Raw genomic sequence first — 17,273 nt, forward strand, 5'->3', positions numbered from 1 at the left:
GTGCACCTACAGAATACTTTTTAATCTATTATATTACCGTGTTAATATTATTTTATGTTCTGTATGTGATATACAGTGCTCACATCTAGTGATGAAATGCTTTGAGAGGTTGGTCATGGCCAGAATCAGCTCCTGCCTCAGCAAGGACCTGGACCCACTGCAATTTGCCTATTGTCACAGTAGATCTACAGCAGATGCAATCTGAGTTGCTCTTCACCTGGACAATACAAACACCTATGTCAGAATGCTGTTTGTTGACTATAACTCGGCGGTTAGCAGCATCATTCCCACAGTCCTGATCGATAAGTTACAGAACCTGGACCTCTGTATGTCCCTCTGCAATTGATGCCTCAACATCTTAACCAGAAGACCACAATCTGTGCGGATTGGTGATAATATCTCCTCCTTGCTGTAGATCAACACTGGCACACCTCAGGGGGGTGTGTGCTTAGCTTACTGTTCGATGCACTCGACAACCATGACTATATGGCTAGGTATAGCTCAAATACCATCTATAAATTTGCTGATATTACAACCATTGTTGGTAGAATCTCAGATGGAGATGAGAGGGTGTGCAGGAGTGGTGTCACAGCAACAACCTTGCACCCAATGTCATTAAGACCTGATATATGTACTGTGTTTTGCACCCTGATCCCTGAGGAATGTTGTTTCATTTAGCTGTATACATGTGTAAAGTTGAATGACAATAAGCTTGAACTTGAACATCCATTCTAACCATTCATAACTTAAATAGTTTCCTTGTTCAAAAAAGTAAACCTTTCTTTTCTCACAGTTGAACGTTAGGAGAACAGAAAGAAATGTTTAGGTAACCACGAAATACAACCATTGAGAGGAATCCTGTGTGACTTTGAATGAGTATTTCAAAAGTTATTTTCTAGGTCTTGTCAGTCTTTCTCACTTCTGTTTATATACTGAAAATATTTGGTTATACAAAGTGCTGTTAGCACTGAGAAATGCACTTTGCATATATATTATAACAGATTATTACTTTTTATTTGAATCTCCACTTGTTGGTGGATAAACACTATAGAATTAAAGTAATATAATCAGGAACTATGGACTTGGAGTTGACACACTGAATTTTAGGATACAAAATCAAAAGCATGTTTTTTCTTAGAAGCTTCCCAACAAAAAAATTAGATCAGAAAACTTCTTGTTACATGTCTGCTGCAGTCCTTCCCTTAAAATGGTGATCATAAAAGTTATATCACAATCTAAAATTTCCCATTACAATATCTTGTGTTGTATTGTACTTCAATGGAATATAAATCTAAACTTTGAAATAGGGAACAATTGTTGAATTTTAAGAGAGCAGAAGATGCTATACATAAAAGAGTATACAATTACAGTTTATTCCAGAAATTCTGCTAAGAGTACAGGTATTATAACATTTTCTACAGTTTTCAACATTTATCTAAGCCTGTTGCATACAAAATAGAAATGTATTTCTTTTGTTTGCAGATATTTGAGAAATAAATATATTATGAAAGCTAAAATATATCATCCTAAATTTACAGAACTAAAGTGCAAATGACTGAGCCAAAGTTCAGATAGATTGAAAAATCCTGTTCTAAAGAAGTAATTAATTTCTGTATTGATTTATTCAAATTATTTTAATGAACTTCCTTCTTGATCTGAAGCCCGCTGCTAAAATCTTTAGCATAGTTAATTAGCACTTCACAAGGATCACCCAATATGACTTAATTCTTGTATTTGTCATCGTATGTTTCTGTTGCAGAACTGATGAGCATGTCTGTTGTTGTAAAAAAAAGGCAGTCATAAATATTTGAACTACTGAAATACCTGGAGCAGTAGATTCATTTCTGTTGGGGAATGAACAGCTAGTAAAGTGGAAAGAAGTGATCCAGCTTTTGCTTCCAGCATGGTTGGAAACTGTTTAATAGCTATATTGTCTTATCCAGAAAGCTGAAACTGCTTCCGTATTATACAAAGCCTGACAATTAATTTGTGGTAGGTAGAGTTGTTGGAATATATTAAAGACATTTTTCACCAGAATAATTTAAAATAAATGACTGCTTATATCCAGATTACATTATAAGGTAAAGTAAGCAAAACAAAAGGAAATTGATATTATCATGTTCAGAGCAAAAAATAAGCAACATTTAACTTTGTTTATAGATCATTTCTTCAACTTGCTGGACAGAATTGATGGTGTTCTTAAGTGATTAAAAATTGGTAGTTGATGGCTTAATTTTCCAAATGAAAACTGCAACCTCTCTCAAGACAAATCCTATTGTAGCGGTTGCACGGAATTTCAGCTCAACTTCCTATTCCCTCAGGTTCTATCCGTCTGTGTTGTAGGTACGTCGGCTATCACCAATCAGCTGAGTTTTTTCATTTGCATTTGTTGGCTGAAGAACGATGGGAACCTCTCCTTCTGCAACCACAAAGCAACAAGGAGTACAGTGTTAGCATATTGAGCGGATGTTTGGATATACTAAAGCATAGCGTTCTGAAGCCAAACAAAAATATAATACAATATCCAAAAGTTAATGGAAGAGTTTGCTGTCAAGCCCTTCTGATCAATCAGCATATTGATCCGTTTGGCATTAAAATGTGTTGAAAGCAATGCTTTATTTTCCCTCAACTTATAATTTTTATTCATATATAATTACTCTTGCCTATTAGATGCAAAGTCACACATCCATCAATAATGAATATTCTGATGTCAATAGAACAGATTGAGGATGTTTCTGAATTAGAATAAACTATGCTCTCACTATGCAGATGACACTGCAAGCACTCAAGGGCAGCTGTGCTATTAAACCATTGATGGAATCCATTTCAGCAGAGGCAGCTGAAGAAACATTCTCTGCCGTCTGCCACTGAGTGAATGGCAGGCCGGAGAATGGAATGTTGCTTTCTATTTTGGAAATACTCATCTGTTTCAAAGTGGACAAACTCAAATGCTGTGTCAACGTGAACAAATTCACTCAGTACTTTACAAGCTGATTTAGGAAAACAGATTTTAAATACAAGTAGGTGTTCAGGAGAGTGATGTGTGATTTGTCAAATATTGATTTATATTGCCAGTGGTTTGAAAATGATATGGTCTACACAACAGTTGTTAACTATAGATGAAGCCTCGTTAAAACTACAACATGTAGCTTTCTGACATAATTCAAGTAATTTCACAATGCAATCTGAAGTAAAGCATTAAATTCTTTGGTTAAAAGTCCGACCTATTCAGAAAATAAATTTCTGTCCCAGATCTCTGTTCCATAACTTCCTCCTAAAGTTGTGAGTGTATGCTTGGTGAGGACACTATTGGGTTGCGCAGTGATGTACCCAGGTTGGAACATCTGTTGCAAATACATTGCTTAGTCTCACACAAGAAGAATAAACATCTGAAACAGAGGTTCCCAGATCCACTGAAATTCTACTTTAGTCAAGTCCCTTTTCCCAGTCTAGGAAAAATATATAACTCAAAAATAATGGCCAGGGCTTACTGACAGCCGGGGCTCACCATCAACGTGGAGAAATACTTCCAAGTATTTTTGCAGACCCTTCAATGTTGACTGTTGGTAATTCCCATCCTGACCCTGGGCCAAGCATGATGCCTCTCAGGTCAGCCAGAACAAACCAGTACCTAATTTGGCTGTAGAAAACGTTCAATGTGCTTATCCATATACTCAATCTTTGCCAGTTGTAAAAGTTGTTAAGGAATTTGAATGCATGCACAACCAGAAACATTGTAAAACTGTTAAAGATAAAATCACTATCAAAGAGTTAAAAACATTAATAAGCTCAGATAGTTCAGAAGATGTCAATGAATGCTTCCCCTTCTGCCTTTCAGGGGTTCCTCTTTGTCCAAATGAATGGACTCCGCATTTCTACGCTGATTAATCTTCTTCAGGCTCAGCAGTCTAAGTGCTGGAGGATTCAGCTGGACCCCCTGTAGAGTAGCAATGTCAAAGTGTCAATAGAATGCGTGGCCAACAAGTTTGGGATTCAATGGGAGTCCAGACCTTCTTGGCACTTAGGGTGGGTTAAATGTCAGCAGTTCGGCATGGAACTATTGGCATTTCCCAGCAAACTACAGGACATGAAGTGTTGACAGAAGTATTTGAATGAAAAATGAACAAAACAAACCTCTGCAAACTGCACCCTACTTATAGGCCATTTCTGTACAATGAGAACAGCAAGATCAGGGGCAATTATAAAAAAAGTGTCAGCAATATAGTCATAATCACACCAGTTAATGTAATTAGGGAGAGCAGAGCTCTGTCCTCTTGCTTAAACTTGCATAGGCTGTTCTGCTCTGTGACCCTCGGAGTGCTGATAAAATTCAGACTGGCCATGGAATAGTCATCTGTTTCCAACATTTAAAAATAGAAAAGCAATGTGACAGGCTGGCTGGGATATTTCAAAAGCTTTTATAAAGCAACACGTTGCTGCAAATATTGTGACAACACATCCATACTGGTCACTTATGCTGGGGAATTTTCTCCACTAAGTCACAATGGGAACTTTGAAAATTCAGTCTCCAATGTGTTTTAAAGAATTACCCCTTCCCAGTGAGTTCACTTTATGATGGTAAAGTACTATTAAAAGTTAGTTTCATAGATGAATTTGTCAACATTTTCTTCACCAGTCAGTTGTTTCTGCTGCCTTCCCCATGTGTGTCATGTTGCTTCACAACATCAGGACATTTTCATAAAATGGACCAAGTACTTAATTGTGTCCTACTCTTATTTTCTCATGAGCCTTAGAAACTACCATTCTTTCAAACAGAATACGAATGGAATCTTTTCAGTTGTTTTACTGCTTGTATATCTACTGGAAAGCCACAGAAACAACCGATTGACCTCACCAGCCACTCTATTCCTAGTTAATTTCTTTGGATCTGATCTAGAACGTGGCCAGTTGCTGAGAAGGTAATGTTTGCCCCACATGAAGTCTTGTCCTATTACTTATTCATTCACTCACAGGACCTGAAGGTCACTGGAAAGGCCAGCATTTATTGCCCACCTCTGTCTGGCACTGAATTGAAAGGACAGTCACATTGGTAGGTTGGGGTTCACCTGCTGGCAGATTTCCTGCCTTATTCTGATTTCTTAGGCATCCCCTCAGTATGGAGCCTGGCAGTCTTCTCTATGAGTGGAAGTTGTCTGTGAATGACTTAGTTTATAATGGGACAACTATTGACATTAGGAAACTTGAAATGTTTTTACTGACAAGTTACGAATTTTGTGTTTATGAAAGAAGACCATATTTCCAGACAGCAGAGAGGGAAGTCATTCCGCCTATCAAGTCTCACAGAGTAATCCCATTCACCCTCTAATTATTCCTGTCACCTATTCTCGACTGCCATTGCCAATAATTCCACTACTTATCCTCATTAATGGCAATTTACAGCAGATAATTTATGGCCAAACCACGTCTTTGGGATGTGTAAGGAAACTCGAATACCAGGAGGAAACCCATACAGTCACGGGGAGAACATGCAAATTAGAGTAGTGGACTCAGCCCCAAATCATCACAGGCACGCCCGTGCTTGCCATCAGTAGAACCTGCAGAAGACACCGCCGCAGGTAGGCAGTATCCGTCACCAGAGATCCCCACCGCATGGGTGCAGCTATCATCACCAGAGATCCCCACCGCATGGGTACAGCTACCGTCGGACAGGAGGTACAGAAGCCTGAAGTCCCACACCACCAGGCTCAAGAATAGCTACTTCCCTTCAACTATTCAGATAGATAGATAGATAGATACTTTATTCATCCCCATGGGGAAATTCAACTTTTTTTCCAATGTCCCATACACTTGCTGTAGCAAAACTAATTACATACAATACTTAACTCAGTAAAAAAATATGATATGCATCTAAATCACCGTCTCAAAAAGCATTAATAGCTTTAAAAAGTTCTTAAGTCCTGGAGGTAGAATTGTAAAGCCTAATGGCATTGGGGAGTATTCAGTTCTTGAATCAACCCTAATTGCTATTGTTCAGCAGCACTATTACCACTAGATAATTTTACAATAGAATTGACATTTTTTCTGTTCTAATTTTGTCCTTCTTGTGAACACTGTTTATAACTTATGCTTAATGTACATATTTCTATGAGAAAACATGAGGAAATCTGCAGATTCTAATGCTCTGTGTCTGTGACGCTGCTGCATTTAAGATTTTCATTGCACCTGTCTGTGCATATAACAATAAACTCAGTATTGGCTTTAAAATCTCACATAGAGAGGATCAGTGGTTCGTAGAAAACCTTGCTCACCAGAACCGCAGACAGCAGCTCTCGTAGCTACATCACAGTCCTACCCAAGCCTTTTATTGCAGATTGATTAAATTACTTGATTTTAAAAGGGCTTTAAATATGTCCCCAGCTTAATGGCACCAGTCTCTGGATACAAGTCCAGTAATTTAAGCAGAGGGCTATCATAGCACACTGTACACATCCCGAGAGATCAGATGTTACCATTCACACTTCCAACCCTGGCACTGTTGGCCTTTTTCTTGGGGAACAGAAAGCTTTTCAGAGTTTTTCAAATGCCAAATGTAAATGGAAGCTAAATAAAGTAGCAAAGCCTAGCTTCTAAAAATGACAACCACTGGTGAAGAGATTTCACATGCTCAACATTCCCACCGTGCCATTCTCAGTGCAGTGTTTCATTTCTCCGAACAATAGCTTGTGTTTATAGAAAGGAAAATATTACAGACTAGCATTTAATTAAAGAGGGAAATATTCAGAGAGGTGACAAAATTACTGGTCAATCTGATGGATTTTAAGGCTAATCTTAAAATTAGGGAGGGAGATGGTGACGCTTCAGGTGAAAATTTTTGGAACATGGGACCAGGACATAGTCTCTAATGCGGGTGTAGGGTGAGTGTAGATACAGAAGGGGTTGGACTGATTGTTTGGAGAAGTGATAACTTAGGCCTAGTCACAGAGGTGGCAGTGTGTAAGTTAACAAGGACTAGGCCAGATGGATGAGGCAGATTTTCCACAACAGGATACAGAATTTTGGACGAATAGTGGTAGGCCGAGGCAGAAAGATGAAGATGACCAGGAAGCCCTTGGAGTCTAGACTTTTCGGACATGCTGAGATTAGCAAATGAAGGGCAGAAGTGGATAATATACCGAATTATAAGTAGTGGTGACCGGGTCAGAATATAAGGCCATGTGTATGTCTGGTGTAGGACAAGCAGTTTTGAATTGCAGAGGCAGTTGTGGGGAAGTAAGGGGTGAGGGGGAGCTTAATGGCGAATTTTGACCATGTCTTTAGAGAATATGAAAGGGATAGATAAGGTAGAGGCAGGAAAGTTGCTTCCTTTGGTAGGTGAGATTAGAACTAGGGGACATAGCCTCAAGATACAGGGAAGTAAGTTTAGGGCAGAGATGAGAAGGAACTGCTTTTCCCAGGGAGTGGTGAATCTGTGGAATTTTCTCCCCAATGACACAGTGGAGACTATCTCAGTAAATATATTTAAGATGAGATTGGATATATTTTTGCATTGTATGGGAATTAAGGGCTATAGGAAAAAGCAGGTAGGTGGAGATGTGTCCATGGCCAGATCAGCCATGATCATATTAAATGGCAGAACAGGCTCTCTGGGCCAGATGGCCTACTCCTGCTCCCATTTCTCATGTTCTTATGAATGTTCCCAAGGAACTGCAAGGGTGTAAGGAAATGGATGTGCTTTGGTCGTTGGTCAACTCCAGAGGTGATAGTGCAGGAGAAGAAGCCTGGTTATGACTGAACAAGTAATGGTGGAGCTTGACCACGGGGATGAGGAATTCCTGTCAAATGCAGGTACAACTGTATCAATTAGCAATACTTGGTACATGGAGGGGCAAGGCTCGGAGAGATATGTGCCGAATGCAGGAAATTGTGGGCATTGTGGTTAGCATAGGCTCGTTGGGCTTCAGGGTCTGTATCCATGCTGTATTGCTCAATGACGATATGACTCTATTTCGCGTCAAGACAGGGAACTGGGTATCAGACGTTCAGCTCAATTTTTCCTTTTGTCCCAGGGCACTCAGAAACATTGGAGTCAGTGGTTTCTGATCATACAGCCAACCTGACAACCTCCCATCAAAAGAAAGGAAAAAATGCACCTTGCCTCCAGATCTTACCGTTCTCTTTGTCCATGCGGATTTGTTCTTCCAGATCTTCTGGTGATACGTAACTTTCATACTCTTCGCCTCCCGGAGACTTAGGTTTGCATTTCCCAAAGCAACAGTTACAGCAGCAGCAACACAGGCAGCAGCAGTAAAAACAAGTGATCACTCCGCAGAGTACAAAAAGACCCTGGCGAAATGAAAATCAGAAACCAGACAAAGTAAACAATCAAAATCAAGAAATACTGGAGTTGCTGCAAATAAAAAAATAGGAAATGCTGTAAATATTCAGCAGATCAGGCAGCACCTGCTGAGAGGGAAACAGAGTTAATGCATTATGTTAAAGCCTGAAGGTCAAACACACGAGTCCAGACTTTGGCAAAGTCTAGAGGGCTCATTGAATTGGGAGTAGAAGACTGAAGGTCGAAGGACAAAGTCAGTGAGCCCCAGAGGTAGAGGCTGAAAGAAGTCACAAGGGTCAGTGATCCTCCAGGTCATGGGGGTCGGAGGTCCCTGCAGGTCCAGAAGTATAGACCTAAAGGTCAAACCATTACTCGGTGAGCCCTGGGGTCTAGGAGCTAAAGTCAAACCCGTAATCAGTGGGCCCTGGTCGATACCCACAGGCTGGCAAAGTCCAAAGTTGGAAGCCCAATGTCTTCAAGTCTGAGAGTCCAGGGCCAAGGACTGGTAGCTTGGAGGTGGCCTAACCTGGGGCTGGGGGGGGGGGGTGTGTGTGTGTGTGTGTGTGTGTGTGTGTGTGTGTGTGTGTGTGTGTGTGTGTGTGTGTGTGTGTGTGTGTGTGTGTGTGTGTGTGTGTGTGTGTGTGTGTGTGTGTGTGTGTGTGTGTGTGTGTGTGTGTGTGTGTGTGTGTGTGTGTGTGTGTGTGTGTGTGTCAGAGAGAGAGAGAGGGAGGAGAGGAAAGGGCCCTGTTTTGCTGCTGTTGTCCTGTTTGTTTTGATGTGATTTGTTGTTGTTATTGCTGCTGTTTGTGCTGAAGATTATAGGCACATTGTGTTGGTATCTGTATGAGTGGTGACACGTGTGGGCTGCCCCCAGCATACACTTGGGTGTGTTGGTTGTTAACACAAAACAATATATTTCATTTATGTTTCAACATGCTGTACATATGAATCTGTCAGAAGGGCTAATCTTGCTCAGCCAGGCCTGCTCCTCACCTTCTCACCCAAACACAATGCCCATAGCAACACTAAACTTTTGTAGCTTCATGGATGCAGCCGAGCTCTGAGCCCTGCTGGGTCTGCGGTCCCTGGAGCCAGAGCGTTGTACAAGAGGCCCCCAAGTCTCAGCTGGCAGATACTGAGGCCTCCTACTGGTATGTTCTGGTGGTCTTTTGACTGCTCAGCTCTGTCAAAGATCTGTTCAACCGAGCCATTTAGAGATAGCTGAACTGGCAGTTAGTGCTATTTCAGCTTGGGGTGGTCCGAAGTTCAAAGTTCAGTTCTGGCGCTGTTCTGAATGTCTTCCCATAGAATGTGTGGGTTTTCCCGGGTGCTCTGGTTTCCTCCCACAGTCCAAAGACGTACCGGCTAGGTTAATTGGTCATTGTAAACTGTCCCGTGATTAGGTTAGGGTTAATTGGAGCTGTCAGGGTCGCTGGGGCAGTATGGCTCAAAGGGCCAGAAGGGCCTACACTGCAGTCACTAAAATAAAAATAAATACATAAATATGTGTAATAGAAAGTAATTTGAATCATTGATTTATTTGAAACATTATTAAATAATTAATTTTTAAAACTTAATATTAAAAATTAAATTTGTCGAGGGATGCATCATGGTAACTTCTAGCCCTTCTGGCCCAATGAGCCGGCGTCACCCAATTACACCCTGTGACAATTAACCTATTAACCCATACATCTTTAGAAGGTGGGAGAAATCGGAGTACTGTACCTGGAAGAAACATACATGGTTGCAAAGTGAACATATGAATTCCTTACAGGCAGCGGCTGAATCGAACTTGGGTCACTGGTGCTTTACTGGTGTCATGCAAACCGATATACTATATTTGCAACCCAAATATTAATTCAGAGAAAGCTAAACAAAGCACTTACCCTTTAAATCCAGGGCAGCAAATTAATTCAAATGCATGGAGTGTTACCACTCATGCTGGTATAAAATATGAGGTGAGGTGAGCAGCAGTGTGGGGGGGGGGGGGTCAGGCGCATCGGCCCTCCATTGTGTTACTGACCTCTGTGTTCTCACTCAGGGGTACAGACATCAAACAGTAACTCACTGACCCCCCCCCACCATACAGGATCCCACTGGTAGTTCTCTGAACCACTCTTAAAATCCAGGTATGATTCAGCCTAATTACAGCCCAATCAATTCCTTCCTCTAAGCTTTGACCTCTTTTTTTTTAGAAATTGTGGGGTTGGTTACCCCCACCTGCTGGTGGCTACCCACTGTGCCCAGCTCTGCACGAGCTTCCAGTTTCTTGATACCCCAATATCAAAGCAGAATCCGTCTAACTGGTTGGCGCTGTCATCACTAGCCACTAAGATGATTGCAAACACCTTAAAGCTTACTTAGCTCACCTAGGTTTTCGTCAAGCTTCTAAAATCAGATTAACATCATGATTCCGTGAAGCACTCTGAGACATTTTAATATGTTAGAAGTGCTGATAAGCTGTTGGAGCAGAATCATCGTCATTAAAAATTAGTTTCCCTCTTCCTGGATTCTGACTGTCAATAGACTGCGTATTTTCAGACTAACGCTTTTATATAATCTGCAGGGCCAGAAAATATTGTTATCCCTCAAAGCAAAGAGGGAAAGAAAATTACCTTTGCCCACGGGCTACACAGCATGAAATATGTGTTCACGTTCTCTTCACCAAACTGTTCAGCAATGTAGAGACCGAGGGAGCCGTATTTGTCATAAATGTTCCGTTTTGAAATATCCGTCAATATTGAATGAGCGTTGTTGATCTCTTTGAACTTCTCGGATGCATCTGGGTTGTCTAGATTTTTGTCTGGGTGGTGTTTCAAGGCAAGTTTTCTGTGGATTAACAACAAAAGTAAAAGGAGCAGGAGAAGTTTGTGTTAGGCTGGATCGCCAATCGATGACTAAAGCTTTGAATACAGCTTAAGAGTAGAGGACTCACCACTTACTTTATCTGTTTAATTCATTCAATTGGCTCTGTAACTTTGTACATTTTTCAATGTTCTCTAAAATCAAGGAAACCATAAATGACTAGATCTTTGTCGTTTGCTGTTTTTCGACTATATACAAATATGAAATCCCTTCCTTTTCATTCTCTGGAGAAAATAGCGATCTCCATTTGGCCCTTCCCAATATTTTATTTTACTTTTATTTACGGTATCTTGTTTAGCGATACAGCACAGAATGGGTCTTTTCAGCCCTTTGAGCTGCATGCCAGCAACCCTCCCCCACCCCTGATTTAACCTAAATCTAATCACGGGACAATTTACCATGACCAGATTACCTACTAACCAGTGCGTCTTTGGACTGTGGGAGAAAATGGAGCACCTGGAACATTCCACAGGGATGACATGCAAACTCCTTACAGAGGATGCTAGGATTGAACTCTGAATGCTGAAGTTCCTATTAGCTGTAATAGCATCACGCTAAACACTGTGCTGTCAACTCAACATTGTTCTTTGGTATCAAAAACTCCAAAAGTCACTCCTCTTTTTAAAAAAGTGCTGTTTATTTATTTGGGATCTGGCATCTTTGGCAAGGCTTGGAAATCGTGCTTGGTGAGCTGCCTTATCGAACTGCTGCAGTCCTTCCAAGACTGACGATGGTAGGATAGTGATTTATTTCCAAATCCAGATGGTTCATTCCTTGAAAGGAAACAGGAGGGAGTGGTGATCTGACAGGTCTGCTGTCCTTACCTTAATTAGTGGTGCAGATCACAGATTTCTGGTGTGTTATTTGAGCAGACCAAGTGACTGCCTGATGCGTTTTGTAAATTTTAGCATATTGCTGCCACAGAACCGCAGTTCATTTAGAGATACACCATGGCGTCAGGCTCTTCTGACTCAATGAGCCTGCGCCACCCAATTACACCCCTGTGACCAGTTAACCCACTAACCCGTGTGTCTTTGGTATGTGGAGGAAACCAGACCACGTGGCAAAATCCCACAAGTTTACAGAGCGAACGTATAAATTCCTTACAGACAGTGGTGGAATTGAACCTGGGTCACTGGCGCTGTTGTAGCGTTATGCTAACCGCTAAGCTACCATTGTGGAGGGAGTGACATTTAGTGTGGTGATAGTGGGCTGTAGGTTTTGAATGGTGTTGAGCTTCTTGAATGTTGAAGCTACTGTGCAGAAGGAATTAAACTGGTTAGAAAGACTGGCTCTGCTATAGGAGTCAAACTCTTCACACTGGAAACTGTGGTAGAAGAAAGGACCCTACAGAAAATCCTGGCAATTCTGGACAATGTTTCTCACCCTCTGCATGCCACCTTGGTTGAACAGAGGAACACTCTTAGTAATAGACTAAGACAACTGCGCTGCTCCAAAGGCCAAGATCTGTATGCTTTCTTCACCACCTTATCTAACATTAGGAATCTATGGACTCTATTGCTATTACCCTGACAACACCACAAACAAAATGCTGGAGGAACTCAGCAGGCCAGGCAGCATCCATGGAAAAGAGTACAGTTGACGTTTCAGGTTGAGACCCTTCATCAGGACTTGATGAAGAGTCTTGGCCCAAAAAACAACGGTTTACTCTTTTCCATGGATGCTGCCTGGCCTCCTGAGCATGTTGTGTGAGTTGCTTGGATTGCCAACATCTGCATATTTTCTCGTGTTCGTGCTGTCCTCCTCACAGTTCACTATGTCTAAAAATTTTATGTCATTCACAGACTTGGAACCCTGCAAGCACTTTTGAATGAGGATGTATCATTTGCAATTTCCCAAAGGATGTTTAAAAGATTCTGACCAGGACGTCTGTCTCTTCTTCTTTTACTTCCCTCAGCAACCTAGAATGAATCTTTTCTGGGCCACAGGATTTATCCACTTGAAGAGCAGCAAGCCATTCAAATACCTTCTCTATCAATTTCCACCCTACCCTGAAACACAACTACATCTTCCTTTCCTGAGACTCCAGCAGTGTTTTCCTGGTCAAGACTGGTGAGTGGTGTTCATTCAGTATCTCAGCCATGCCATCTCTTTCATGAGTGAATTTCATTGTGAGCTTCTGATCTGTAACAATTTTCCTTGTTCGTATGTCTATGTCTTTTTTCCATTTTCCAACTTAGTTTCCCTTTTCATTTCTTTTTCTCTTTGAACTTTCTGATAGTAACCTGGCAACTTTCATGTGTCCTTTTTCTATGTTGTATTTGACACTCTAATCTTATGGCCATTTATATAGATACATAGAAACTGGGCTTCTCTCTTCTGGTACTGTGCTTAAACCCCACCTTAAGTTCCTCCCTTTGTTCAGTTGTATTTGTGTCTGTTAAACTCTGGTTTCAATTTACCAGTTCTGTCCTCATCCCAGTGAAATCGGCCCTTCTCCAGTTGTCTGATTTTACCTTGAAGTGGTCCATATCTTTTATCAGAGCTATTCCAAATCTTATGATATCATGCTCACTGTATCCTAGATATACCTGGACTTGGTGTAGCATTATTTTCCAGAATAAAAATCAGTAACACTGCCTTTCTTGTGAGACCAACCAAAAAGATCCCTTGAACACAATTCAGAAACACTTCCTCCAGTTTGCCCATTATGCATTTGCTACTTAGAGAGTTAAAGCTCCCCTTTATCCCATTTCCTTATTCAGTTTCCAAACTAATATGCTGTTCAATATCCATCCCATGGTCTGTAGAACAGTCAGAATCAGAATCAGGTTTAATATCACTGGCACTTGTTGTGAAATTCGTTAACTTCATGGCAGCAGTACAAAGCAATACATGATAAATATAAAAAACTGAATTACAGTAAGTATTTATGTATATTAAATAGTTAAGTTAAAATAAGTAGTGTAAAAACAGAATTAAAAGAGTGGTGAGGTCGTGTTCATGGGTTCAATGGCTATTTAGAAATCGGATGGTAGAGGGGAAGAAGCTGTTCATGAATTGCTGTGTGTGTGCCTTCAGGCTTCTTTACCTCCTACCTGACTGTAACAATGAGAAGAGGGCATGTCCTATAAGCCATATAATGGCCCTTCTATTGCTTTAAAGTTATACTTTCTGAACAGATAAGTTTATCCCGTTGCCTGGACTTTTGAATAGAGCATCGTACAAAAATAAAAAGGGTAGGAATGATTCAAAATGCCCACGTCCTTGCTTGAATTATGCTTTTTCTGGTTAATGATCCGATGGCAGTGTTCGTGGTCATGCAGAATTCTGTAATCAAAAGCTTTTCATATGATCAAAAGGAATGGCGGAGGATGAGAGAATATTACTGCAAGTGTGTTTGATGAAACATAGTCCAAAGATGTGAGGCACTAAATTATAAAATAATTAATTACGCAGAATCAATATCAGGAGTTTTAACATCAAGAGTTGAAGTAATCTTGCAGATGAAAAAAAATCTATAGATGACAAGAGGAAATTAATATTTATAACTATTTCTTCTGTTGTCAAGTAAGATCAATTTTTCTTGAGTGGGTAATCACATATTCCACTGGCAATGCTACTCCCTAAGTTATATGAAAGTCATGTTATATTAGTAATTCACCTCATTAATTAGTTAAGTAAACTCCAGTTTTCAATTCAAGTCATGTTTTCCATATTCCTATAACAGACACATAACTCATCCTGATTGATAGTTCAATTAAGGAAAGTTTTAAGGTATTTGATACATGATGTTAAATAGGAAGTATTAAAAAGACAATAAGATCTATTAATGACATGAAGTCTTATTTATATCATTACACTGATGAAACAATAAAAGCAAATAAGCTGTCAAAAGTTTTAAAATAAATGAATATCCACGACAAACTATAAGCATAGATTCCAGGATCTATCAACGTTCACCATTGATTAACAAGTGCTTAAAATTTTAATATATATTTTTGTCTCCATTATTGTTAGAAACATGCATTACTAAGTGCATGTAGCTGCATTTAGGTAATGATCATCATTGCTGTCTTCTCTTGGGCTGAGTCTGATGTTTGGCATCCTTCATTATGTTCCCGTCTTCTCAATATTTATTAAGTATCAATCTCAGTTACTTTCTGGAAAAGTCACTTGACTTTCTTTAGAATTTTCTGTACTTAGTTATCTCTCTTTCACATTTTACAGCAACTTATGTTTACATAATTAGTTTGTTCTGTTTTGCAATTTATATTTCTTGCTTGCAAGGGCAGCACTACATTTAAAAGGATCTAACTTTCTCAAATGACGACAAGGGATTTTAATATCTTCGTGTTGTCTGTCTAACCCTTAGAAACTTTGTAAGTTATGAGCAAAGAAAGCACCTGGTTGCCCAATAATGCCAGGACCCTGCCACAAAACCCATATCCTCCAGCCAAGCATGGACGACAATATCTAATCCCCCATTGCGTCTGACAACCATTAACAAATTACAGCACATAAAATTACATCTATTGTCATAATAGCAAATTCACAGAGAACCGGCCACTTCCATCTGGAGAAGCATAGACCCATAGGAGAAAGTATGGAATTGTCTTACAAACTTGACTGAGCTTTTTGAGGAAGTGACAAAGATAATTGCAGAGGGTAGGGTAGTGCATGTTGAAAACAAACTCTTTGTAAAGTTTTTGAGAAGGTCTCTCATGGTAGGCTGATTCAGAGGATTAAAGCACAAGGGACCCATGGAGATTTGGTAGATAGAATTCAAAATTGGCTTGGTTATGGAAAACAGAGGGTAGTGATGGTGGGCTGTCATTCACTGGAGAAAAGCATTTAAAAATGGATTTTGGATTTCTGTCAGCATGGTTCTTTTACCCTACCATCCTTTCCCTGCCCCAATGGAACATACCTATGCAGATCTCCATGCAAATGTTCTCTGAACATTTGCCACATTTCTGTTGTGCATTTCCCTGCTCCCAGTTTATACTTCCAAGTTCCTGCCTTATAGCATCATAATGTTTTCCCAAATTGTCTGCTCCTGTCCCTTTCTAGCACTATGGTAAAGGAGTTAGAGTTGTGATCACTACCTCCAAAATGCTCTCCCACTGAGAGACCTGACACATGACCAGGTTCATTTCCCAATACCAGATCTAGTACAGTCTCTCCTCTAGTTGGCTTATCTACATATCGTGTCAGGAAATGTTCCTGAACACACCTAACAAACTCCATCCCATCCAAACCCCTTGCTGTAAGAAGATGCCAGTCAATATTCGGATAGTTAAAATCACCCATCACACCAAACCTATTCTTATTGCACTGTTCCAGAATCTGCCTCCAAGCTGCTCCTCACTATCTCTGTTACTATTGCGGAGGTCTATAAAAAACACCTAATAAAGTTATTGCCCCCTTTCTGTTACTGTCTTCCACCCACACCGACTCAGTAGGCAATCCCTCCATGACTTCCTCCTTTTCAGCAGCCATGACACTATCCCTGATTGGCAATGCCACCCCCCCACCTCTTTTGCCCCCCTCCATATCCTTTTTGAAACACCTCCATGTATTGATCTATGCTCTAAGTTCATCGGCCTTGTTTATGATAGTCCTTGCACTAAAATAGAAACATATCAAACCATCTGGCAGAGTGCATCTTTGTTCTATCACCTGCCGATCCTTCCTCATAAACTCCCTAAAAGCTGTCACTACTTGTGCGCCAACCACCTTATCCTCTGCCTCTTCACTTCAGTTACCACCCCCCTGCAAATCTAGTTTAAACCCTCCCCAATAGCATTAGCAAACCTCCCTCCCAGGATATCGGTTCCCATCCAGTTCAGGTGCAACCCGTCCCCCTTGTATAGGTCACCCCCTTCCCCAGAAAAGGTTCCAATGATCCAAGAACTTGAAACTGTGCCCTCTGCACCATCTCCTCAGCCACTCATTTGTCTACGGGTATCTTCCTGCTCTACCCTTCCCAAGCTTGTTGCACCAGGAGTAATCCGGAGGTTGCCATCTTGGAGGCCCTGCTCTTCAGTCTCCTTCTTAACTTTCTAAAGTTACTGCGCAGGATCTCTACCCCTCTTGTGCCTATGTCATTGGCACCAATATGTACCACGACCTCTGGCTGCTCATCCTC

General features: G+C 40.7%; 1 protein-coding gene across 2 annotated transcripts in view; it reads right to left on the reverse strand.

The window, feature by feature from the left end:
* Nucleotides 1-1,401: 1,401 nt before the first annotated feature.
* The window catches only part of LOC140730357 (dnaJ homolog subfamily C member 5-like), a 55,387-nt gene continuing 39,515 nt past the window's right edge, over nucleotides 1,402-17,273 (reverse strand). For both annotated transcript variants that reach the window (XM_073050695.1, XM_073050775.1), the window contains exons 3-5: nucleotides 10,912-11,125; nucleotides 8,130-8,304; nucleotides 1,402-2,419 (exon numbers count right to left, since the gene is read on the reverse strand). In XM_073050695.1, coding sequence (XP_072906796.1) covers nucleotides 2,325-2,419; nucleotides 8,130-8,304; nucleotides 10,912-11,125 — 484 coding nt within the window. In that variant the 3' untranslated portion in view covers nucleotides 1,402-2,324. The remainder of the gene's footprint in view (nucleotides 2,420-8,129; nucleotides 8,305-10,911; nucleotides 11,126-17,273) is intronic.

Source organism: Hemitrygon akajei, chromosome 1, assembly GCF_048418815.1.
Source record: "Hemitrygon akajei chromosome 1, sHemAka1.3, whole genome shotgun sequence".
In the NCBI taxonomy this organism is placed as follows: domain Eukaryota; kingdom Metazoa; phylum Chordata; class Chondrichthyes; order Myliobatiformes; family Dasyatidae; genus Hemitrygon; species Hemitrygon akajei.